At 47.4% G+C, this 24,983-nt stretch overlaps 2 protein-coding genes across 3 annotated transcripts; one reads left to right on the top strand and one right to left on the bottom strand.

Annotated features, from left to right (window-relative positions):
• The first annotated feature begins 691 nt into the window (after positions 1–691).
• Positions 692–13,529, top strand: JOSD1 (Josephin domain containing 1). Of its 2 annotated transcripts, none has more exons than XM_027540768.1 (5): positions 692–920; positions 1,337–2,147; positions 8,833–8,961; positions 9,092–9,286; positions 9,940–13,529. In XM_027540768.1, the coding sequence occupies exons 2-5, from the start codon at positions 1,963–1,965 to the stop codon at positions 10,037–10,039; spliced, it is 609 nt and encodes a 202-aa protein (XP_027396569.1). In that variant the 5' UTR covers positions 692–920; positions 1,337–1,962; the 3' UTR covers positions 10,040–13,529. The 2 variants fall into 2 exon arrangements, with proteins under 2 accessions (XP_027396569.1, XP_027396568.1); XM_027540767.1 differs by having other exon boundaries at positions 865–998.
• Positions 12,794–15,500, bottom strand: TOMM22 (translocase of outer mitochondrial membrane 22). The gene is made up of 4 exons (XM_027540769.1): positions 15,333–15,500; positions 14,988–15,106; positions 14,436–14,553; positions 12,794–14,204 (listed from the first exon to the last, which is right to left on the bottom strand). Exons 1-4 carry the CDS (start codon positions 15,441–15,443, stop codon positions 14,130–14,132), a joined length of 423 nt encoding a protein of 140 aa, XP_027396570.1. The 5' UTR covers positions 15,444–15,500; the 3' UTR covers positions 12,794–14,129.
• Positions 15,501–24,983: the final 9,483 nt, after the last annotated feature.

Here is a 24,983-nt window from a genome sequence, read left to right on the forward strand (position 1 = left end):
AAGAAATGACCGAATCGTTATTTTTTTTGTTTTTCGAACTTTCTGAACAAAAAATTCAAAAAGAAAAAAAAAAGCGGGCGGCGGAGATTCATGCGAGACTGAATTCATCTTCCTGATACACACACTGCTCTCAAGATAGACCTAGAGAAAATTCAGAGGAAAACTCTATGGCCACCACCATGGACCAGACGGGAACCTGAGGCAAAAGGACGGTGATCTGTGAGTAGCAAGCCAAACTTCGACACCAAGGAACTGAAATAGGGCTGTACACCACTTCAAACTCGGCTCGCAGCTAGGAACTCAGCACGCAGGAGCTCCTGGAAAGTGACGGCGGTCGGGCCCACTAACCAAGAAACTCTGCGCCCGTCCGCGTCAGTAAAGTGCTATGAAATAACCTGGGAAACGGCGTGCTAGACAAACATAAAACGGTCGGCGCAGGTAAGACTAGTCCGGGTTCGCGCAAGCAGTCAGCCCCAAAAGCACGGTCAGAGAGAGCGGACGGGTGGGAAGAGCCGCTAAAGTGCAGCCGCGGGCCGGGTCGCCGCCCTGGAACGGAGCCGACGCCCAGGGGAAGCGAAGGGCGGAATAGGCACCGGGGCGGGACTCGCCGGGCCGCCTGGCCAGCCCAGCCCAGCCCCGGAAGGAACAGAGCCGAGGAACCCGGCACTTAGCTCTTCCTACGGCGAGCTAGCGCCGCCGCCGCGGCTGCCGCGGCCGCCGAACTCCCAACCCCGCACCCCTAGGAAACCCACCGCAGCCCGCACCCTGTTAACGGGACCGCCGCCGCGGCCCAGAAGCCGGCGCCGCTGACGTCACGCTGACGTCAGACGTGACGCCGCGGCTGGGCGGGAGCGGGGAAACGGCGAAGGAGGGCGTTTCCGGAGCACGCGCCGGGCGGGGACCGCTGACGTCGGGCTCAGGTGCGTGCGCTCCCCTGCCCGCCCGCCCGGAGCGCGACCCAGGTGGCGGCCCGCAGCTCCAGGTGGCGGTCGGCAGCGGTGAGAGGGCGAGCGGCGGCGCGGCAGCAGGCTGTCCGGGCGGCGCGGGGACCGGGGTTAGGGGAGCGGCGGGAGGGCGGCTCGGGTTTTGCACTCACGTGACGGGGGGGAGGTTGGGGTGGGGGCTACGAGCTGGGTGGGCCCAGGCCCCCGAGAGCGAGGCGAGCTGTCCGGCCCCACCCCTGACTGGCCTGCGAGTCGCCGCGAAGGACCTTCCCTGGGGCTGGGGCTGGGGCTGGGGCTGGGGCCGGACCCGCCGCGCCGCTTCCCGGGGCAGCCCGGTCCTCCGCGGGGGCCCGCACGACCGCCGGAGCTGACAGGAGTTGTCTTCTCCGTAGGGCCGCGTCGAGAGGGTGAGAGTTCGCGCTTTCCGAAGGAGCTGCGTCCGTCTCGGCCTCTCGAGGTCCCGCCGCACCCAAGAGGATGGAGAGCCTCCCCCGAGGCCGCAGCAGGGCCCGCGAACCCACGCCGGCCAGCCCTCGTTAGCTGCTCGAAATTTGCGTTTTATCCGCCGCTTAGGCCTTGTTTCCCAAGCCAGTGACTTCGTGGTTCCAAAGAAATGGAAGAAAAGGAGCGATGTGACCGATTCCATCCGGTCGTCCTGCCTTGAGGCCTGGTTGGCATTTGCAGAGAGAAAATACAACAAGAAAATCGTTGGGTTTTTTTGGAGGGGGTGGAGGAAGGAAAACAAGGTCTTTGATTTTACATGGTTTTTTAAAACTTCTGCACTTTGACAGTGGCGGTGAAATACACTAATCCAAAAGTTAATTTTTTGTTGAGAAGAGAGGGATTATTTTTCCTTTTGAGTCCAACCTTTTCTTCTCCCCGTGACAAAGCATAAATCATGGACACCAGAAAGTAAGGTGGACCTCAGGAAATCTCAAAAGACTGAGAAGCTTACATTCCTCCTCAGGAGGGAAGGGTGGGGTGTTTTTAGCCCTCTCTGGAACCTAAAAGGAAAAACATGAGTTGCGTGCCATGGAAAGGAGACAAGGTCAAATCTGAATCATTGGAGCTGCCCCAGGCAGCACCCCCACAAATCTACCATGAGAAACAGCGCAGGGAGCTCTGTGCTCTGCACGCCCTCAATAACGTCTTCCAGGACAGCAATGCCTTCACCCGGGAAACGCTGCAAGAGATTTTCCAGAGGTAGGGAACTCCCCTTCTCGTTCGGGTCTTCATACATATAGTTTTTGCTCTTTCTGAATTTCTGTGCATGGGGCAACTTCTCTGCTGCATAAACCTTCAAACTAACAGGTCTTATTAGCTAGATGCTGTTAGCAGGTGTAAGGGACACAGGAATGGGAAAGAGAATAATCAGGACCATTTACTGAGCACCTCCAGTGGGCTAGGGTCAGTGCTAAGAGCCTCAGTGGTGTTATCTCAAGTGATCCCCTCTACAGTCCATTGGAATTGTAATTATTTCCATTTTGTGGATAAAGACAGGACTCAGAGGAGTTCAGTAATTTGTCCAAGGTAACATAACAAGAAATGAAGCCAAGCTTAAATCCAGGTTTGTTGCTGTGCTGTTGACCACGGTGATATTAATGCCGCTCAAGTCCTGCCCTCAAGGAGTTTAAGAGTTTAGAAGGGGAACCAGATAGGTACACACTCAATCACCTGTCATCAGAGTTGAAATGTTGTGGGTTCCGTAAGAAAGTTCTTGCACAATACTCAGCTTCTCTGTGAAGCCATGTGCTGGCCTTGGTGCTTTTTATATGGTGTTTTGTTTAGCTCTCTTAGTTGATTTACTGTCTCTTTTTTACTGATAAAGAAAGAGAAGGAAAGGTCAGGTAATGTCCAAACAGCTTTGAAGTAGCAAAGCTATAATTTGAGGCTGACTCTAGGTCCTCTCCCCTTTCTACTTCATTCCAGATGGCCTTTCTTATCTACTTTGCAAAGTGCTACCAGACAGGTTGATAGAAGTTCAGCTTTTTTCTCTCAGCTTTGATGTTTTAAAACTTTTCTCTCAAAGAGTTTGAGAAATGGTTTGGCAGTGTCTGGATAAGCAGCATGTCTGCAGTCCATAGCAACTTTGGCAGTGAGCCTGTCTCACTACTCTAGCTACTAAAGAGTTATCCTGCTCAGTTCTCAAGTGCGAAGAAAGCTCAGGAATTCTTCAAGCAGTGCATATTGGCAGTTACAGAAGATCCTTCTCTGACTCCATTCAGAGATGAAATTATGGCCCCAGGAGGGCCTGAATTACAGCTGAGAGCAACCTATCTGGGGTGATTTTTGAAGCATAGGTATGGACCATTTACCCTAAAAGAACCATAGGCCCTCTTTTAAAAGAATGTTAATCTTGGTGTGCTGACAAAGTTATAATGAGGGTAATTATTTTCCAAGGTCAATAATAACCATAGTAATGCCTTAGCAGGGCAAATGTGTCCTTTGCATCATAGCCATTACCTGGCAAGTAGAATGAACTCTTCAGGCAACAGGGCCCTGGGAGATGAGATAATTTGTCTCAGATTGCTGGAGGCCAGTCCTTTAGACTGCTCCCATTTGGCCAGCCATTAATACATCTTCTACTCCTGATTGAATATTTGCAAATTATTTCCTAATCGAAGACTAGGGAGAAGGAAAAGACCCCGAGTGCTTGAATGTGCTTAATACTTTGAACTCTGACAAGCTTACAACCTTATTAGGAGTGATCCTAGGAAACCAGAATTCACCTTAAGCAATTTACCCAGTTTCACTCAACTAGCAAAAGTCAAGTACAAGATTCTGTGTGTCCATTTAGAAGTTTTTCACAGATAAATTTGGCCCGGGTCAACATGATGATAACCACTAACACAGATGAGCGCTCACTCTGTATGAGCACTGTTCTGACTGCTTTCCTTGTGTTAACTTGCTCCTGACACCCATTTTACAAGGTAGATCCTGTTACTTCTGATTTTTCCAGATGGGAACATAGACCTATTAATCGCAGGATTTGGACCCAGGCTTTGTGAATGGAGGACCTGCTTTCCTAACTACTCTGCTCCTTCCTGAATATTGGGAAGGGATGTCAGAGCAATTATATCGTCAGTAGCCGCTCACCCTTCTAGGAAGTTGGGCCTGGGTCTGAAGATGTGGACTGTGATTATAAGCTGTTTGTGGATAATAGCAGGACTCTTTCAGCTGTGTTTTCCCCGATTGAAAGAATGCTAAATATTTGCTAAACTCACATAGAACCAAAGTTCTGTTCTGGCTTTTGAAGCTTTAGCAAGTTGTACTGCATTCTCCAGTTACCTGTCAGCATGATGTAAATGTCCATGTAAATACGAGAATATTTGTACCTTACCACTCCAGAGGTGGCATTCTGTACAGAGTATTTAACATGGGAAGATTCTGTGTGGATACACAGAAACAAAGAAGTGTGAAAGGAATCAGAGCGGGGGAAAAAAAGGGAGAAGAGGTGAGGGAGAGAGGATGGAATTTTTTAAGCAAACATTTACTAGCTGCCTGCAGTGTGCCAGGCACCACTCGGCACTGTAAAGAAAGCAAGCTGAACAAAACTTAGCCACAGAGAAGTAATACAGCTCAGAACTGTACATTGACCCAGCTTGAGAATAGATTTAAGTGAATTAGAACTTTGGAATTTAGAGCAGTTTAAAGGGAAAAAGATAATCTGTTTGGATCTTAACAGAAAAGAGTAATGTTGACAGTAATGTTAACTAGATAATTTAAAATTCCCAGATCCAAAGTTCTGTGCTGTTTTGAAGATGTTGATAAATGGTAGCAATGGGGAAAAGTTTTTGATTAATGCCATTTGTTGAGAGGAAGTTCATCCCTGTAGTTGAATTCTAGCCAGGTAGAAGAAATACAAAAGCAGGGTGGAGTTTCAGTGCAGTTGTGGGTATGAGATGACTCATGGTAGAAATGGAAATGAATAGGGATTTGGAAAGGACTAAGCTAATGACAGCAACACAGGAACAGGGAAGAGACAGTCAGGTGTGACAGGCTCAGTCAGGATTTGAAGATAGTGGTCACGATTGTAGTAATAGCAGAGAGGTTGTTGGAAAGGATGAACAACTGAAATTAGAGAAAAGATCAAACTATAAGGGATTATAGATACTGGTGAACATCCTGTACCACAGAGAAGCCCTTCTACCCACCCCCCCCCCATTAAAAAGTCCCTGAGCACACATTTAAAGGAAGGAGCCACATTTAAAGGTATGGTGGTTGTAAACTGAGAAAACGTGTTGTTGAGTGTTAACCTCTAGAGATTTAAATTTTCTTATCCAAGGGCCAGGCAGACTCCTCCTGCTCATCGCCACCACCTACAGAATCCTTTGGTGTGCCTGGCCCTGTAATCTGTGCTTTATGTATTTAAAAATTTTAAAACACGTTAGGAGGTCCCAGGCCATATTTTCTAAGGTCACACCTCTTCAGAACTGATAAAAAGGAAAAAACTGAGAGAAAATGAATCTTGATGAAATGTTTCCACATCTCCTTTTCATTGAAACCTGAAACATCATCTTAGACAAACACAGAACCCATCTTTTCACTTGTGAATGACTTCACATCTCATGGCTCTTACGTCTGCCTTGGTGACAAAAATGAGAGGCTAGTGTATAGTTCAGAATCTCTATGGAAATTATTAAGACAGTCTTTAACAGGAGTTTGCTGCGGAATCTCAAGAAAACATTCCACTGAGACAGAGTAGAATTCCCATGGGATTCAGCGGGAGCAGGTATTGCGGTATCCAGGAGACTGTTGAGTGTAGCTTTAGGTTTAGAGGTGGATTCCTAGCTCTGCTACTTACTAGCTGTACATGACTGTATAAGCCACCCTGACCTCTGTACCTCAGCTTCCTTGTTTACACTGTGGGGCTAATCTCAAGATTGTTGGAAGGATTACGTGATAAATCTCTTAAAAGTAGCTAACACAGTGGGCACCTGATTATTGTTAAAGTAGAAACAGGTACTGGTTTAATGGGCACAATGGATAAATCCCATTTCTTCAAAATATTTTTATCTTTTTTTTTTTTTTGGCTGCACCCAGCCTGCAGCAGCTTAGTTTCCCAACCAGGGATTGAACCCATGCTCCTGAACAGGAAGCACAGAGTCTGAACCACTGGGCCACCAGGGAAGTCTCTGGATTCCACTTACTCAAATGACCTCTCCTCTAGGATTGAGACGGAAACCATTCTTGGCCTTCCCTATATTGATTGGTTTGGCAAACACATGGTTATTCAGTTGCTAGTGCCCAGCTATGAGAGATACAGTCACCCCTTCACTTTGGGCATTTATTTAGCCACTCCTTCATCGGCTATTTCACTGGGCAAGTGTGAAATTACTGAATTCTTCAGTGGTCCTATAAGATAGGAATAGTTCCCATTTTACAGGTAAGCTAACAGGTGTGGAGATTAAATCTCAAAATTGATACTGATGCTGCTTGGATGTGAACTCAAATACGTGTGGTCCTTAGATCGCTCTCTTTTTTCCTACTACGTTGGAGTCAAGAAGGGTTTCATGGAAAAGGTTGGGTATTAGGTGGAACTTGAAAAAGCTTTAGGATTTAGCTCGGAACAAGGACGAGGCTAAAGAAGAGAGGCCACATGGCCATGGTACCTGAAGTACACTAAGCCCCATGAAAGGGAAAAGCACATCAAGTGGGGCTGCGAGGGTTAGAGCTGGCCAACGAGGCAACTGGCTCCATCGGCAGCTCTTACGTAAGTAATTGAAATGACACTTTGGTGAATGTGGCAGGAACATACAGGCTGAGTAGGTGGAAGGAGTGTTTAGAAGCACGGAGGTCAATTTAGGAACCTGTTTCAAAATATCCAGGTGTGAGATGAGGGGCCTCCAGTTAGGGGGAGAGAGTAGGAATAGACAGGCAAGGGTTTGAATCTGAGATAGAAGATGTAGGACAAGGGGAAGACGCCCTTGGAAACTCTAGTCCTCGAAGATGCACTTCAAAAAACTGCAGTCAAGGATGTTTGGGAACTGAAACATTTTACTACCCACCCTCCCCAAACCCCACCCCCAACCCCTGTCTCCTCGAGACTCAAGGTAAATATTAGCATTTTAGGGGCTTCAAGGAATCCTGCAGGAAACCTGTTTCCTTGATTCATTCAGCTACTGTATTGAGCACCTTCTGTGGTCCTTTGGGAACACACTGAGGGGACAGCACAGCACTCAGGTTCAAGCCTGGTTGGGAGTTAGGTGGTAAAAGAGGTGGAAGACTTGGCAGTTTCTCTACTGGGACCTTCATGCATCTACTGGCTGGAGACTTCACTGAAGGTCGAGACACTATTGAAAAGTTGGTGAAGGAAAGCAATTCGATATATCTTGAGATAGGCTTTCTCCCATAGGCTTTCTCATTTGATCTAAGTGCCCAAGAATGCACTGAGAGCCTTTATCCCAGAGCCTTTATCCTATCAAACTACATTTTAGACCCAAGCCAAGGGACTTGGCTGGCCTTTCCTCTTATTAGCCCACAGGCAAATCAGAAAACATGTCCAGTAGTAACCTGGGCTGTAATTAAATTGGAGCAGGTGGATGTAAGAGGAAATGACTGGGAGAAAGTTAAGGTTGGCCAGTCAGAAAAGGTCTCTAGGGCAGTAACACTTGAGACCCACATGATGAGGAGCAGGCCGAGTGGAGATGTAGGGGAAGAGCATTCCAGACATTGGAGACAGTGAGTGCAGAGGCCCGAAAGAGAGAAAGAGCTTGTGTGTCCAGGTAGTAGACAGAAGGTCTTTGTGCTGCGAGGTAGTGATGAGGTCAGCAGAATCCTAAGGGTCTTACAGACCTGCCAATGTCATTTAGATCTATTTAAGTGCTTTGGGAGCCTTGAAGGCTTTAAGCAGTGGCAAGAGTATGTTGGAAAAATACCAGTATGGTTGCTGTGTGTAGAGTCTAAGATCTCTTAAGTTTTTAGAGTTGACTGCAAGATCTGATTCTCTTCTGGAGATGGCAGTTAGCAGCCTCCTAGATAGCCGCTCTCCACCTGTATTCCTGAGGAACTCACGACGCTTCCTTGGGGTGAGAGGTGTGCTGCCCCTGCCTTTCCGCAGGTCCTGGCCTGTGCGGCCTGCGAAAGCAAATTAATAGGATTGGAAATGCCTCCAGAACTGACCTTATCTGAAGATGGAGGAGTGGCTAAAGAGGCCTGACCCAAAGATGGCTTAAAGCCAGCAGGCGAACCAGACTGCAGTTGAGTTTTGCTTGTCTGGTGGCAAAAATATTTTTTCAGTTGGCGTATTTTCTTTCAAATTCCAGTATTTCACACACATGTATATTTGGAATACCTTTAGGTGGTTCATGCATTTCAGGTTAATACTGTTTTTAATTGCTTTCCCTGGGGCCCCAGTTGATACATTGATGTTACCTGTGTGTAGGCCTTTATTTAATAATTAATAATTACCAAGTACGCAGGCCTTAAATAGAAAGCATTTAAATTGTAAAAAATAAAACTAATGACAGATACTACCCATGCAAATCAAAATATCAAATACTATTTTCTAATGTTAAAAAAAAAAAGGCTGTATCAAAGCAGGAAGATCAGCAAAGAAAATTTCAGAAAAGGGAAATCTGGGGATTTCATAAATGAGAGATTTCTTTCTTTATATCCATTGAATTCACTATAGACGCACTTTCTAAATGGCAGGCAGATAGGCGCCACCACTGCTGAATTACCGTTTTGCATCAAAAGATAAATCCCTAGGACAGCAGGAGCTCAGACTACAAAATACTTTAGTAAAAAACTGGTTACGTTAACTTGAGTGGACGGCAACGGGCTTCCAGGGGCAGTGGTGTAAAGTGTCTTCTGTCCCTGCCAGTGTGGGGCCAGGAGGGCTTGGGCTGGCCAGCCAATCTCAGCTTCCCTCCTGTCGCATTTGCAGGTTGTCGCCAAACACCATGGTGACCCCCCACAAGAAGAGCATGCTGGGAAATGGGAACTACGATGTGAACGTCATTATGGCAGCACTTCAGACCAAAGGCTATGAAGCTGTTTGGTGGGACAAGCGCAGGTAATCGAACCAGGCTTGACTTGAAGGGATCTGACGCTCAGCTGGAAAGGAAGCTGGGGTGGGGTTACAGCCGGGGAATCCTGGGGAGTTGGCTGACACTGTGGAGCCTGACTCCGTTTGTGTTCTGCAGGGATGTTGGCGCCATTGCTCTCACAAACGTTATGGGCTTCATCATGAACCTGCCCTCCAGCCTGTGCTGGGGTCCCCTGAAGCTGCCACTCAAAAGGCAGCACTGGATCTGTGTTCGAGAGGTGGGAGGTGCCTACTACAACCTGGACTCCAAACTGAAGATGCCCGAATGGATTGGAGGCAAGAGCGAGCTCAGGTACCTGTGTGGCTGGTGTAGTGGCAGGTTGAACTTACCTTTGGGTATTTGACAAGGCAAGTGAAATTCCTAGCTCTGTGGATCCTCTCCCTGTTGTTACTTAGAATCATAGGGTCTTAGATTTAAAAGACCTGAATCTTCCATGGCCCCAGAGGATGTTAAGTCCCCTGGTGGAGAAGTGCCATTACCTTGGATGCTGGCTTTCTGGTTTGGTGGGACTGCCCTTGTAACATTCTCCAACTTAGACAATTGTGACAGTATAGCTGCCAGTTCGGAGAAGGGAAGACAGACATTTGGGCCACAGAGGGCTAAATTTTCTTAGGACCAAAGAAGAAACCTTTTCTTTCTTTTTTTTTTTTTTTTACAATTAGAAGTTCTTTAGAATACTTGGGGCTCTCTTCCTCACAGAACTGGCTACTGTTGGCAGTAACATATGAGGATGAGCAAAAGTTCAGATTGGAAATTTAACTGGAAAGATTGAGAGGTAACCAAACGTGGAGTGCCCCAAGAACAAGACGACTAGATTGTGTTCAGGACTGCCAAGGGTATAAATAACAAGGTTACTGCCTGGCAGAGAACATGTGGCCCCAAGACTGGCATCTGCAGTTTTGCTAGCATTTCATTTTCTCTCATCTACCCTTTTTTTCCTGTAGGAAGTTTCTAAAACATCATTTGCGAGGAAAGAACTGTGAACTCCTGCTGGTGGTACCAGAAGAGGTGGAGGCCCATCAGAGCTGGAGGGCTGACGTGTGATGCAGTCCTACCCAGCCTCCGGCACCTCAGCCCCCTGGAATCCTCCGTGATGTGCTGCGGCCTCTGCCGTGGGTCCGCCCTTGCCACTTCCCCAAACATCTCATCGGGTTTTTTCCCTCTGATTTGACAGTGCAATAGGACAGACACGTGGACTGTTAGAAGAACCAACCAGCGTTACTCGCTCCTGGAAAAGGAAGGCAGGAGCTCTGTGTGCTTAGGGCGAGCTGTGGAGACCTTGGTTTTATTTTAAAGAGAAGGAAGGTGGGTCTCAGCTGCCTCTCCCGGCTTCTGTGAGGGCTTGGCAGAGGCTCTGCTGGAGTTCACTGCTGCTCTGACCCCCGCGGGACGCTGCCTCCCCATCCCCTTCCCTGGCAGCTGGTGAATCTGAACACAGTCCAGACAAAGCCCATGGGACTGGCTTGAAGGCCTCAGAGCAGGAAGGCCTCTCAGGAAACCATCTCCAGAGCTGCAGCAGCCGCACAGCAGGCTGAGTCCAGCCCTCAATGCCACCCTGACCCCATTTTTAGGAGTGGTTTATGGTCGTCCTTGAAGTTTGATAATGAAAAGTTCTCTAATATTTCATGCCAGGTGGTTGAATCCTGCAATATTCTAACATGACAGGGTGAGCTAGATACCTAAGAGGATGTGGCCAGAGCCAGGCTGGGGACAGGCACGGACAGCCTGTCTGCCTCACTCCAGCTTTGTCCCCGCCACTTCACTGCACTGGTTTAGAAGGTTTGGGGACACAAGACAGGCCAAAGGGCAGTTTTCCCAGCTGACCCACCCCGGCAAAATCAGAAAAAAATAAGACTGCCTTTACCATCAAATTCTACTAGTTTGAGACAGTGTTGGGCAAGGGAAGTATTGTGAAGCTAAGCCCTCAGAGATTTGGAGCAGCTCAAATTAGTAGAAGTCTTAGGCTTGGAGTCACTCTGGTGACCAGAAGCAGGGCCCTCACGTTGGGTAGATATGTGCATTCTGCTTAGGACCTGGGTTTGTCATCTCTCTGGAGTTTCCTTTACAGATCAACTGAGAATTGACCCCCCCTACCTCTTTAAAGAGCTGTAGGCCACTTTTCTCCTGGTAACTTTGGAAAACAGGAGAAGTGTTAGACTACACCGCCTGTCACCAAAGGGGCCGTGGTGGTCTCAAGGCAGGGGGGCAGGCAGGGGTGGCCTGTTCAGCCCTTCACAGATCAGTGGTCTTGGCAGGTCTGAGAGCTGCCCCACTGGCCAGACTCCTCTCCAGCAGCAGAGCCAGCCTGGGGCTTGCATGTCCAGCCTGAGCAAGCTTAACGGGATGAAGCTGAGGCTTTCTCCCCACTGTGACTGGAGTGCATGTTTACACCAGCACCTTTTCTGCACATGTATCTTCAATCCCACAAGGCCATTTTTTTAACGCTGAGTAACAGAGGCCACCAAGCAACTACTGCGTTTCACCCTCTCAGCAAGTGGCCGCAGTCTCTTCTGCACCATTTTCTACACCAGACCTGCTTGGCACCACAGGGAGCTCGTCACCCCTGCACAATGACATTCCAACCACCACCAGCCAGAAGTTACAGCCAACCTTGCTGACTGTCACAAGCAGGACCTTGGGTCCATTGGCACGGTCAGTGATGTAAGCCATCTCCTGGGAGGAGGAGGAAACTCCTCACCACCAGTCTGCTTGGGCCTGTGCAGACAGCACTTCAAAGGAGTCCTCATGCACTTGGGAGTCCATAAGCCAATGGGATATGCAAAGACGCTTAACCATTTCAGGGCTGGTTCCTCTGTTCATATCCAATTCTGGTGCTTAGGAACAGGGACCTATGCTGATGCCCAAGGGCAGAAAGCCCCACTTCCTTTAAGGAAGTGGGCAGGCCTGACCCTGATGTCCAGTAAGGGGCAACCCTAGGCTTTTTGTTTTTTCTTGCTTTTATTCCTTTTTGTTGGCCTTGTGCTGGGTTTGTTTACAAAAGATGTATTTTGTTTAACCAAATATTAAAAATGGAAAACTCCATAAATTTCACGTCTGAATTCTGTAACTATGTACATTTTAAAAAGTGAACTTTAGCTTTAAAAGGCATTCACAACTGCTCTAAGTCCTCTTTTAGAGACATACTTTGCTTTGGTCAAACCTCTCACTTCAAAAATCCAGACAAAAGATTCACCAAGTACGACTTGATTCAAAAGAAGTCTAAGACATTTCTCAATTTAACTTAAAAAACTAGGCTCCACAATATGAAGAACCCTAACCTTCATCTAAGTACAAGTTTTCTTTATTGACAAGTAATATATTTTTCCCTGATTAACAAGTAGCATTTCAAGAGGGCCTGGAGGCCCCAGCATCAAGTACATTGCAGGATTCTAAGTAGGACTGTCTAGATTTGAATTCCGATCAGGCATTTTCTGTTCAGCCCGGAGCAGATCGTTTTAACCTTTCTGGGACGGTTTTCTTCTGTAAAATGAGAATACTACCACCTCCTAAATTGTATAAGAAGGTTCCAGCAACCCACATGAAAGGCTTAGTGTTGTTACTAGCACAATGCCAATAAAAACGTATGTTAAGTGGAAAATACAGAGTGCAAAGAGCTACAGCTGGATTCACTAGTAAGAGCTCATCAGCAATTACGGTTGATCCTCAAACAGCACAGGTTTGAACTATGCGGGTCCACTCTATACATGAAATTTTTTCAGTGAATACTACAGTACCACAATCTGTGGTTGAACTGCAGACCCACACAGGGCCGTTGAAAAAAGAACTGCAGAGACTTGGTTGCATGGAGGGTTAGTCCCCCCAACCCTTTATTTTTCAAGGGTTAATTGTATTTTTTAAAAAAGAACAAACCCAAGATGTACTTGCTACCTTCCTATTCCCAGACTAGAAATCAATACTGTCATTCTTTACAAGTCCTTTATAATTTTTTCTTTTTTTGGATTTGCTGCATGGCCATGTGGAATCTTAGTTTCCTGACCAGGGATCAAACCTGTACCCCCTGCAGTGGAAGTGCAAAGTCCTAACTACTGAACCACTAGAGAATTCTCCAGGTGGCTCAGTGGTAAAGAATCTGCCTGTCAATGCAGTTACAATCTCTGGGTCAAGAAGATCCTGGCAACCCACTCCAGTACCCTTGCCTGGGAAATCCCATGGGTAGAGGAGCCTGGCGGGCTATAGTCCATGGGGTCGCAAAGAGACACGACTTAGTGACTGAAACGTCGTCGTCGTAGACTGCAAGTTCATGAACCCAGTCCTCTGTTGCCAGACCTGAAAGTGACTGCTGCAACTCAGAGAGGGTCTTGGACAAAGAGGAATTTTTTACCTTTTTGGCCTTAAGGGGTCAATCAGTATTAAATGGTGCTGCTGGCTTAGGTGAGAGAAAACATGAGGGGCAGCCTTTGTCCTGCTAAAATGGTCCAAGTAATTTCCGGGTATGTATCACAAGCACTTGGAAGATATTTTTTGGTTGGAATCATTTTTTTTTTAATATTTAAATACAAAATGTGAGCACTGACTTTTTTTTCCTTTTTAGACACATATACACACAAGTCTAACAGCCGAAATATTGGAGGAAATGAGCTCCTGCTCTGTCCTCCAGTCCCCATCTTGTGGCTGAAGCTGCCAGCCCTCCCTCCATCCTTTCCAACATACACAGAAATTCACAGTGGCTGCTTTGCAGCAGAGCTGTAATTAATGCATTTTGTATTTTATCTTGTGTGCACATCCCTCCCCAACATCTCCATTCTATTAACGGTCAGGAGCATATCCTTCTCCACGGCATCAGTTCCCACCCCAGCAAGGGAATAGTGAGATCTTCCACCAGGAGTAATTTAGTGAGGGGGGGTGGGTGGCCAGAGCTGGAGTAACCGTCTGCGTTGCTGCTCTCTGGTATCAGCATTGAGGAGAGAAGAAATAAGTCAGGACAGTGGAGGGCACAGCTGCAAGTGAGGAGTCTCTCCATGAGCCAATGTGGGGAGAATTCCCGCCACCAGGTTTATAGAGCCATGTGCCAAAGTTTAAAAAAAAAAAAAAAAATCCAATAATCAGCAGTTCAAACACTATTGAATTTTCAAACTTCTTCCCACCAAGACAGGTCAAATATAGCAGTAGCAATCTAGATTTTTCCAGGAAGTGAAGGTAGAGCCCCCGGCATTCCTCCTGACAGCCCTGTATTAGGCCCTAGAAGTATCTGGAAAAGAAAAGGAGGGGTGTAAGGCATTGTACAGACCCAAGGGTCTCATTTTCATCATACCTGTCTGGGCAGACAAGGTCTATGAAAACAATGTTGTGAAAATGGTACCCAAAGGGCTTGGGCCAGATCCCAATCCTGCATGGCACATTAGCTGCCCTACCTAGGTGCCGGAGGAATAAACAAACTTGTGTCGCCACTATTGGCAAAAAGCCCAGGGTCTGGGCTCACCTGCCGTTGCTGCAGCTGCTGCTGTTGCTCCATCTGTAACTTCTCAGTTTCAAAGACGACCGGAAGAACCAGGATCATGAAAGAAGTGGTTCCAATCCACAAGGCTGCCCTGGAAAACCTGCACAGGGAGCATGAGCGTGACGGCGAGACAAAAACAGCTTCCCCAAGAACGAACTAGTAACCAAACCTCTCACCCTGCACACACTGATGTTTTTGATAAACGTGTTCTACCCAATCCCTGCACCGTGCTCCTGCCACAAACAGGAGGAGCAGTCTGGGGGCTGTACACTTAATAAGAGTCTGAACTGAGTTCTCACAATGCTGCTTTTATTACACATAATCTGATCCTCACAATGACCCCCCACCCGATAAGAAGCCTCACTTTACAGAAGAGAAAATCAAGACCAAGAAAGGTTAAGGTGGCACCAATCCGAGGTCACTCAGTGATCGAGGTGGCCTCCAACCCAGGTCTGCTGCTTCCAAAGCCCGTGTTCATTCAGGGCACCTCGGTCACGCCAGGCACATCCCAATGTCTTGACCCTTGTCCCTTACCTGTACATTTTTTGAGCCACGAAGAGGGAGAGATCAAAAGTGGCTCCAGCCGCGGACCGGACCCTCTCCGGGAACATCTCCGTCAGACCCCACAGTCTCTCCGAGAGGGTTTCATCTAGCTGTGGTGGAGGAGGCGTGGATATGGGCCGAAGCTGCGGCAACCACCCCGGACGCCGGGACACCCCGGTCCAAGCAGGGCCTCACCCCGCCTCCAGGAGACGCCTCCGCTGGGACCTCTCCAGGCTCCGCGATGCGCCTTAGTCCAGATTCCGCAGCACGCGGATCCCACACCCCCACTCCCTGCCCACACCTCCCAGCCCCTCTCTGCCCTGCGGCGCTCAGTACCTCCTCGTCGTCTTCCTCCTCCAGCTCCTCCTCAGGCTTCTCGGCATCGCCTTTCGGAAGCAATTCGTCCGCGGACAGAGGCGCCCCAGGGCCGGCGGCGGCGGCAGCCATGGCTGTGAGGGGGGACCGGAAGCGAAAAAGAAGAAGCGAGTGCAGCGACGACGGCGGATAGAGCCGCTCTTCCGGGAGCCGGAGCTTGGCGGACTGGGGAAGAGCGCCGCCGTCTGGCGGATTGACTTCAGTTCAGTCAGTTCAGTTCAGTCGCTCAGTCGTGTCCGACTCTGCGACCCCATGAATTGCAGCACGCCAGCCCTTCCCTGTCCATCACCAACTCCTGGAGTTCACTCAGACTCACGTCCATCGAGTCAATGATGCTTCACTGGCCTTCAAAAGGCAGACGGGAACGTGACACAACTGGAAAACTTGTTAAGGCAGAGAGTCGGGTGTGCCCGCGCTAATTCTGTTCAGTGGACTTAGGGTGAGTCTGGAAATCTGCATTTTATTAATAACAAGCCTCCCAGATATCACACTTCAGTTCAGTTCAGTCGCTCAGTCGTGTCCGACTCTTTGCGACCCCATGAATCGCAGCACGCCAGGCCTCCCTGTCCATCACCAACTCTCGGAGTTTACCCAAACTCATGTCCATCAAGTCGGTATATCACACTTAGGCCAACACTAGAAAGCAAAATGGCTGTCTGGGGAGGCCTTACAAATAGCTGTGAAAAGAAGAGAAGCGAAAAGCAAATGAGAAAAGGAAAGATGTAAGTATCTGAATGCAGAATTCCAAACAATAGCAAGGAGAGATAAGAAAGCCTTCCTCAGCAATCAATGCAAAGAAATAGAGGAAAACAACAGAATGGGAAAGACTAGAGATCTCTTTACGGAGAAGGCAATTGCACCCCACTCCAGTACTCTTGCCTGGAAAATCTCATGGACAGAGGAGCCTGGTAGGCTGCAGTCCATGGGGTCTCTAAGAGTCAGCCAGGGCTGAGCAACTTCACTTTCACTTTTCACATTCATGCATTGGAGAAGGAAATGGCAACCCACTCCAGTGTTCTTGCCTGGAGAATCCCAGGGACGGGGGAGCCCAGTGGGCTGCCGTCTATGGGGTCCCACAAAGTCGAACACGACTGAAGTGACTTAGCAGAGATCTCTTCAAGAAAATTAGAGATACCAAGGGAACATTTCATGCAAAGATGGGCTCGATAAAGGACAGAAATGGTATGGACCTGACAGCAGCAGAAGATATTAAGAAGAGGTGGCAAGAATACACAGAAGAACTGTACAAAAAGGATCTTCACGACCCAGATCATCACGATGGTGTGATCACTCACCTAGAGCCAGACATCCTGGAATGTGAAGTCAAGTGGGCCTTAGAAAGCATCACTACAAACAAAGCTAGTGGAGGCGATGGAATTCCAGTTAAGCTATTTCAAATCCTGAAAGATGATGCTGTGAAAGTGCTGCACTCAATATGCCAGCAAATTTGGAAAACTCAGCAGTGGCCACAGTACTGGAAAAGGTCAGTTTTCATTCCCATCCCAAAGAAAGGCAATGCCAAAGAATGCTCAATCTACCACACAATTGCACTCGTCTCACATGCTAGTAAAGTAATGCTCAAAATTCTCCAAGCCAGGCTTCAGCAATACGTGAACCGTGAACTTCCTGATGTTCAAGCTGGTTTTAGAAAAGGCAGAGGAACCAGAGATCAAATTCCCAACATCCGCTGGATGATCGAAAAAGCAAAAGAGTTCCAGAAAAACATCTATTTCTGCTTTATTGACTATGCCAAAGCCTTGACTGTGTGGATCACAATAAACTGGAAAATTCTGAAAGAGATGGGAATACCAGACCACCTGACCTGCCTCTTAGGAAACCTGTATGCAGGTCAGGAAGCAACAGTTAGAACTGGACATGGAACAACAGACTGATTCCAAATAGGAAAAGGAGTACGTCAAAGCTGTATATTGTCACACTGCTTATTTAACTTCTATGCAGAATACATCATGAGAAATGCTGGGCTGGAAGAAGCACAAACTAGAATCAAGATTGCCGGGAGAAATATCAATAACCTCAGATATGCAGATGACACCACCCTTATGGCAGACAGTGAAGAGGAACTCAAAAGCCTCTTGATGAAAGTGAAAGAGGAGAGTGAAAAAGTTGGCTTAAAGCTCAACATTCAGAAAACGAAGATCATGGCATCTGGTCCCATCACTTCATGGGAAATAGATGGGGAAACAGTGGAAACAGTGTCAGACTTTATCTTTCTGGGCTCCAAAATCACTGCAGTTAGTGATTGCAGCCATGAAATTAAAAGACACTTACTCCTTGGAAGGAAAGTTATGACCAACCTAGATGGCGTATTCAAAAGCAGAGACATTACTTTGCCAACAAAGGTCCATCTAGTCAAGGCTTATGGTTTTTCCAGTGGTCATGTATGGATGTGAGAGTTGGACTGTGAAGAAGGCTGAGCACCGAAGAATTGATGCTTTTGAACTGTGGTGCTGGAGAAGACTCTTGAGAGTCCCTTGGACTGCAAGGAGATCTAACCAGTCCATTCTAAAGGAGATCAGCCCTGGGTGTTCTTTGGAAGGAATGATGCTAAAGCTGAAACTCCAGTACTTTGGCCACCTCATGCAAAGAATTGACTCATTGGAAAAGACCCTGATGCTGGGAGGGATTGGGGGCAGGAGGAGAAGGGGACCACAGAGGATGAGATGGCTGGATGGCATCACTGACTCGATGGACGTGAGTCTGAGTGAACTCTGGGAGTTGGTGATGGACAGGGAGGTCTGGCGTGCTGCAATTCATGGGGTTGCAAAGAGTTGGACACAACTGAGCGACTGAACTGAACTGAACTGAATCCAGTTTCATTTCCCTGAGGGCTGTATTTGGTGGGAGTAAATTAGAGAGCTGGAGATTTATTGGTCTTCTGGGAAAATGTGAAGTTAACAATCTCAATGTATTAACATAAAGGTGAGTTAACACTCAAGTATCAGACATCATTTGTGTCCGAAGGTGGGTGTTTGGGGGTGTTCATTTAATCCTCAGATCAACCTACAGGTGCTATTTCCCCCATTTTAGAAATGAGATCGAGGCACAGCACAGGGTTGCTGCAAGTATTCCTGAAGGATGGATTTCTAGAAATGGGTTTCCTGGACAAAAAGTTGTTCACTCAGTCATGTCTAACTCTTTGTGACCCCATGGACTGCAGCACTCCAGGCGTCCCTGTCCATCACCAACTCCTGGAGCTTGCTCAAACTCATGTTCATCCAGTTGGTGATGCTCTCATCTCATCATCTGTCATCCCCTTCTCTCCCTGCCTTGAATCTTTCCCAGCATTAGGGTCTTTTCCAGTGAGTCAGTTCTTCACATCAGGTGGCCAAAGTATTGGAGCTTTAGCTTCATTCCTTCCAATGAATATCCAGGGTTGATTTCTTTTAGGATGGACTGATTGGATCTCCTTGCAGTCCAATGGACTCTCAAAAGTCTTCTCCAGCATCACAGTTCAAAGGCATCAATTCTTAAGCGCTCAGCCTTTTTTTATCATCCAGCTCTCACATCTGTACATGACTACTGGTAAAAACAAAAAATTAAGATCATGGCATCCAGCCAAAAAGTGTGAACATTTAAAATTTTGCTAGGTATCAGGTAACTGCCCTCAGAATTACAGTATCATATACTTTCACATGGAGAAGGCAATGCCAACCCACTCCAGCATCTAGCCTGGAAAATCCCATGGACGGAAGAGCCTGGTAGGCTGCAGTCCACGGGGCCTCGAAGAGTCAGACAGGACTGAGCGACTTCACTTTCACTTTTCACTTTCATGCATTGGAGAAGGAAATGGCAACCCACTCCAGTGTTCTTGCCTGGAGAATCCCAGGGACGGGGGAGCCTGGTGGGCTGCCGTCTATGGGGTCGCACAGAGTCGGACATGACTGAAGCAACTTAGCAGCAGCAGCAGCAGCAGCATACTTTCACAATAATAAATGGAAGTATCCTTTTCTCCAAATTCTCCAAATTTTAATTTTTTGTCTATACAATGGATGAAAATTCTTCTTTTTATAATGTGCCCAAAAAGTTAACATAAGGGAAATTTAATATACCTCTTTAGCCAACTGACTGTGGAACCACAGACTCTCAGGACTGGACAGTCCCAATCCTTCTTTCATATTAGGCCATGGAGGGACGGGGACTCAAGAGATATACCTAGCCTTTGAGTTATGTAGGAATTCAGGTCCCCACGCAGGAGGAGGATTGTAACCTTAGGCTGAACACCAGATTCCTGGAGAACTGCCCTGTTATCTCACCACCAACCAATCAGGAGAAAGTCTGCACAGGATGGAAGATAAGGAAGACTGATCCCCTCCCCAAATGACTGTCCCTTTAAAAACTGTATGGTCAGCAGAATTTCAGAGTTGGCTTTGGACATGAGCCTGCTTCTCCCCAAGTTGTTGGCCTCTTGAATAAAGCCACCTTTCCTTTCCAACCAAGACTTGTCTCTGAGTACTGGCTTTTAAGCAACGTGCAGCTGAACCCGGTGTTTCCCCAGTGGCTCAGTGGTAAAGAATCCACCTGTAATGCAGGAAACTGAGGTTCGATTCCTGGGTCAGGAAGATCCCCTGGAGGAGGGCATAGCAACCCACTCCAGTATTCTTGCCTGGAGAAACCCATGAATGGAGGAGCCTGGCGGTCTACAGTCCACAGAGTCGCAAACAGTCGGACGTGACTGAAGCAACTGAGCATGCACGTGGTTGAACCTGAGTTCAGTAACAGGCTAGCTCTACAGAAATAAAAGATCAGCTTAATAGCCCAATGCCAATGGCATCTGGGGCTTCCCAGGTGGCGCTAATGGTAAAGAACCCATCTGCCAATGCAGGTTAGGCATAAGAGACGCCAGTTTGATCTCTGGCTGGGGAAGATCCCCTAGAGAAGGGAATGGCAATCTACTCCAGTATTCTTGCCTGCAGAATCCCATGGACAGAGGAAACTGGCAGGATACAGTCCATAGGGTTGCACAGAGTTGGACACAACTGAAGCAACTTAGCAATGGCATCTGATTTCTTTTACAGGTTCTTTCAAAAAATGCTAGAAGACCAATATTCTTGAAGGGTTGAGAAGGCCATCTTGTGTGGAATCTACAGATATCATTGACTCTGATGAAATAAAATTCATACTATAGAAAGATAAGAAAAATTTAAACATAAAATCCTCCTTTGCCTTTGGGGCCTCCTCCCTCCCCTTTAGCATGTATTGTGACTGTTTTAACTAGACCTCCTTGTTGCTGTTGCTTAGTTGCTAAGTCCTCTCTGACTCTGCATGTCCAACCCCATGGTCTGCAGCACACTAGGCTTCTCTGTCCTCCACTCTCCTAGAGTTTGCTCAAATTCATGTTGATTGAGTTGGTGATGCCATCCAACCATCTCATCCTCTGTTGTCCCCTTCTTCTCCTGCCCTCAATCTTTCCCAGCATCGGGGTTTTTTCCAAAGAGTTGGCTCTTCAAGTCAGGTGGCCAAATATTGGAGCTTCAGCTTCAGCATCAACCCTTGCAATGAATGTTCAGGGTTGATTTCCTTTAGGACTCACTGGTTTGGAAGACCTCCTTGGGAGATAGATAGACTGCCTGAGGAAGGGTCACAACTCTTTAGGAGGTAGGCTTCCTTTTTTAAAGAAGTTTCTACTGTTTTATTTTTGGCCTTGAGCCACGTGGGATCTTAGTTCCCAGACCAGGGATCGAACCTGTACCCTCTGCAGTGGAAGAGCAAAGACTTAAACCACTGGACCCCCAAGGAAGTCTAGATAATCTTCCTTCTTAATCTCATAAAATGCAATGATGACCCATTGATCTGGATTGTGTCAACTGTCCATAATACGGGCCTTATGGGACTTCCCCAGTGGTCCAGTGGATACAACTCTGTGCTCCCAGTACAGGAAGCCAAGGTTTGATCCCTGGTCAGAGAACTAAGATCTCACATACCGCAACTACTGAGTTGGAGTACCACAATGAAGACCCAATGCAGCCAAAATAAATAAATATATAAAAATAAAATCTAAAAACAAACCCCCACAAAACCCAATAATAGGGGACTTCCCAGGTGGCCCAGTGGTTAAGACTGTGCTTCCACTGCGGGGGTGGGGGTGTGTGTTCGGGGCACAGGTTCAGTCCCTGATGGTGGTGATGGTTGTACAATACAATGAATGTATTAATATGATTTAACTGTATGCTTTAAAATAGTTAAGATGGTAATTTTTATGTTATGTGTTTTGCCACAAAAAAACTTTTTAATTAAAAGCCAAAATATCAGAATAACAAAAAAAATCAGAACTATCCTCCAAAAATCCCCCTAAAAGTGTCAGGGGTAGGGAAGGGCATCTTCTTCCCCCAACCCAACAGTGAATTCAAGGAGGAGTTGCTGGGGAGGAAGGAGGGAAAGCGTCATTGATTATCTTAAGGAGCAATGGTTCCGTGGCAGCAGAGGAGACACACGAGAAGACCGATGGCAGCCCAGAGCCTCTGTGGAGGGACAAGCTGCGGGTGCCATCAACGAGGGGTGATGTCCCACGCTGGGTACAAGGGTGACTCTGCCATCTGGATGGAGCTGAGGTGTTCTAGAACCGTGCCCCCAGCTCCTCTTATCCCCTACCCCTCAACTCTATAGTTTCCACCTTTTCTGTTTCTCTCGTATCAGAATGTGAGACTGGCAATACGGTAGTTCCTAATTTGGTTTGGTTCAGTGTGGGACATAGATCCCTTGGAGAATTTTACAAAAGTTCTAAGTACCCTCTCCCAAAAAACCATACACATCAGCCCATATGTGTACAATTATGCATATGGATCCCCTTATTAGGCCTCAAGATGTAATTTTTTTTTTTAGCATTTCTTTATTTTGGGCTGTGCCGGGTCTTCATTGCTGCTTCGAGGGTTTGTCTAGCAGCAGTGAGTGGGCTACTCTCTGTTGAGGTGTGTGGGCTTCCCGTTGTGCTGGGGAAGCCACCACACATCTCTTGTGTGGACCACAGGCTCTAGAGGGCTGGCTTAGTTGCCATGAGACACGTGGGATCCTCCCAGAGCAGGGATCAAACCTGTGTCCCCTGCATTGGCAGGTGGATTCTTAACCACTGGACCACCAGGGAAACCCCTTCTCTGGTTTTTTGCTCTTCCTCCCTCATACCCACAGAACTTTCTATCTCAGCTCTTCAATAATAGTTCTTCCCTAATGACACTCAGCTCAGAAATTTACAAGACGGTTGCAGTGATTACAAATGATAGCAAACATTAAGTAGACAGCACTACTTACTTGGGTGCCCCCCAAAGTAGTAGATTTGGTCAATAAAGCTTGGAGGAGGAAGCACTTTAGCCAGCATCTGATAGATGTATCTGACAAAAAGGTAAGATCTTGAAGGTATACAGCTTTTTTTTTTTTTTTTTTTGGCCACACTGCATGGCTTGAAGATCTTAGTTCCTTGACCAGGGACTGAACCCAGGCCCTCAGCAGTGAATGCAGAGTCTTAACCATGGAACTACCAGGGAATTCCCAAACCACATAGCATTTCAGTGTGTGTGTGTGTGTGTTTGTGTGGCAGGGGGTGGAGGGGGGAACCAAAAAGCTTTATGGTAGTGAGATACGGCTGATTGTTTTTCCCATTTCTTACAGATTTTCATTATCCTTGACTTATCCTTTGTGCCCAAAGATAATAAACAGTACAGTCCAAATCTCATCTATAACAGTATTAAGGTAGGTATCATGTGAACAATGAATACTGCTTAATCAAAGTGTGACATTACAATACTGGGAAAATGGAAATGGAAAAAGGTAGGGGCTAAGAGCTAAATCCTCATCTTCTTGACTTATCCTTAGACTCAGCTCACACAACACATCAGCAAACACTGGTGGCTCCACCTTCAATTCCAGCCTAGAATCTGACTTCTCCTAAACTGCCACCTCTCTGGTCCCAGCCTTGCCCCCTTTCATCTGTTCTCACACACAGGGAAGCCAGAGGGATTTTTTTTTGTCAAATAAAAGTGAATCGGAAAAAAAAAAAAAAAAGTGAATCGGCTTTCCTCTGGTGAAACTCACCAATGGTTTGCTTCCCTCCTCACCCTAAATACAAGTGCTTCCTCACTGCAGAGCTGTTCCACACGGCTGAATCCCCATCAGGTGCCCGTGGTGGTGCAGAGGGAACCAGGACCCACATCACTGGGACCATGAAACACGCCCCTCCTGATTCCAAAGCTTTCAGTCCTGGATCCTTCCCTTCTATCTGGGTCATCTTGCTGAGCTTGTTTCTTCATCTAAAAGCAGGGGATGATGATAACAAACATGAGAATTTTTCATGAGAATTAGAAACATAGCCCTTCTTTGGTTTATGTCCCAATAAACCTGTCTCAGCCTTCTCATCCTCTGCCACCTCCTTCTTTTGCTTTCAGTCTTTCCCAGCAGCAGGGTCTTTTCCATTCAGTTAGCTCTTCGCATTAGGTAGCCAAAGAATTGGAGCTTCAGCTTCAGTTCTTCCAATGAATATCCATTTTGCTAGCCTGGAAAACTATTGTAAGTCAAAATACAGTTTATACTAAATGTATATCACTTTGGCGCCATTCTAAAAAGAGAGTCCCTTGGACTGCAAGGAGATCCAACCAGTCCATTCTGAAGATCAGTCCTGGGTGTTCTTTGGAGGGAATGATGCTAAAGCTGAAACTCCAGTACTTTGGCCACCTCATGCGAAGAGTTGACTCATTGGAAAAGACTCTGATGCTGGGAGGGATTGGGGGCAGGAGGAGAAGGGGATGACAGAGGATGAGATGGCTGGATGGCATCACCAACTCTATGGATGTGAGTCTGAGTGAACTCCAGGAGTTGGTGATGGACAGGGAGGCCTGGCGTGCTGTGATTCATGGGGTTGCAAAGAGTCGGACACGACTGAGCGACTGAACTGAACTGAACTGAAAGTCAAAACATTTTAAGCTGAACCGTCGTAAGACCATTGAACCACTGTCTACAGATGTCTAGCATCCAGGGTGCACAGTAAATGGTTGCTAAAGACACTGGCTGAGCAATAGGCAAGCTCTCCATTGCTCCTATTATTTGCACATGAAAACTTGCAGTCTCATCCAGTATCCTTTCTCAGTGTCTTCTAAGTTAGTCTCTCCTGCACCAGGAAGGAAGATTATGGGCTGGGGCTTCTCTATCTACCCCACAGGGAGCTGGCCCTGAGGATGGACTACATGAGGCAGCCCCTCACCAGCTCTCCTCTTTCACTGTGGGCTGTGGATCACAGGCTCCCACACTTCCTCTCTGATCCCAGACCAGCTTTTGGAACCTCTGGAGTTTGGTTCCTTATCTGCCAGCAGGCATGCAGACTGATATGCCCTGCTCTGCAGGGCTGAACTGAGGAGCAAAAGAGAGTCTAAGCAAGATCCAAAGCCCTGTCCCAGGTGGGTAACAGGCGTCCAGAAACAGCTGACCTCAGTAGCCATCCCCAGTCTAAAGCCTGGAGCTCCATGTCCTGCCCTCAGGGCCTTCTCCCTGGACTTTGCAAGCTGGACTCCCTCTCGCTGACTTTGGCTGGCTCCCTCCACCAGCCTGAGAAGCCCGGCTCCCTCTAAGGGTACAAACTCCCACTTGGGGAAGCCAGCCCTCTATCCCAAC

This window comes from Bos indicus x Bos taurus, chromosome 5 (assembly GCF_003369695.1).
Source record: "Bos indicus x Bos taurus breed Angus x Brahman F1 hybrid chromosome 5, Bos_hybrid_MaternalHap_v2.0, whole genome shotgun sequence".
Lineage (NCBI taxonomy): Eukaryota > Metazoa > Chordata > Mammalia > Artiodactyla > Bovidae > Bos > Bos indicus x Bos taurus.

Bases quoted from the DNA above. Each gene is read 5' to 3' on its own strand.
- JOSD1 (XM_027540768.1), top strand. From the start codon at position 1,963: ATGAGTTGCGTGCCATGGAAAGGAGACAAGGTCAAATCTGAATCATTG. The intron at 2,148-8,832 runs GTAGGGAACTCC...TCGCATTTGCAG, and splicing joins CTGCAAGAGATTTTCCAGAG to GTTGTCGCCAAACACCATGG. The intron at 9,287-9,939 runs GTACCTGTGTGG...TTTTTCCTGTAG, and splicing joins GGAGGCAAGAGCGAGCTCAG to GAAGTTTCTAAAACATCATT.
- TOMM22 (XM_027540769.1), bottom strand. From the start codon at position 15,443: ATGGCTGCCGCCGCCGCCGGCCCTGGGGCGCCTCTGTCCGCGGACGAA. The intron at 15,107-15,332 runs GTACTGAGCGCC...CCTCCACCACAG, and splicing joins AGGAGGAAGACGACGAGGAG to CTAGATGAAACCCTCTCGGA. The intron at 14,554-14,987 runs GTAAGGGACAAG...CTCCCTGTGCAG, and splicing joins GTGGCTCAAAAAATGTACAG to GTTTTCCAGGGCAGCCTTGT.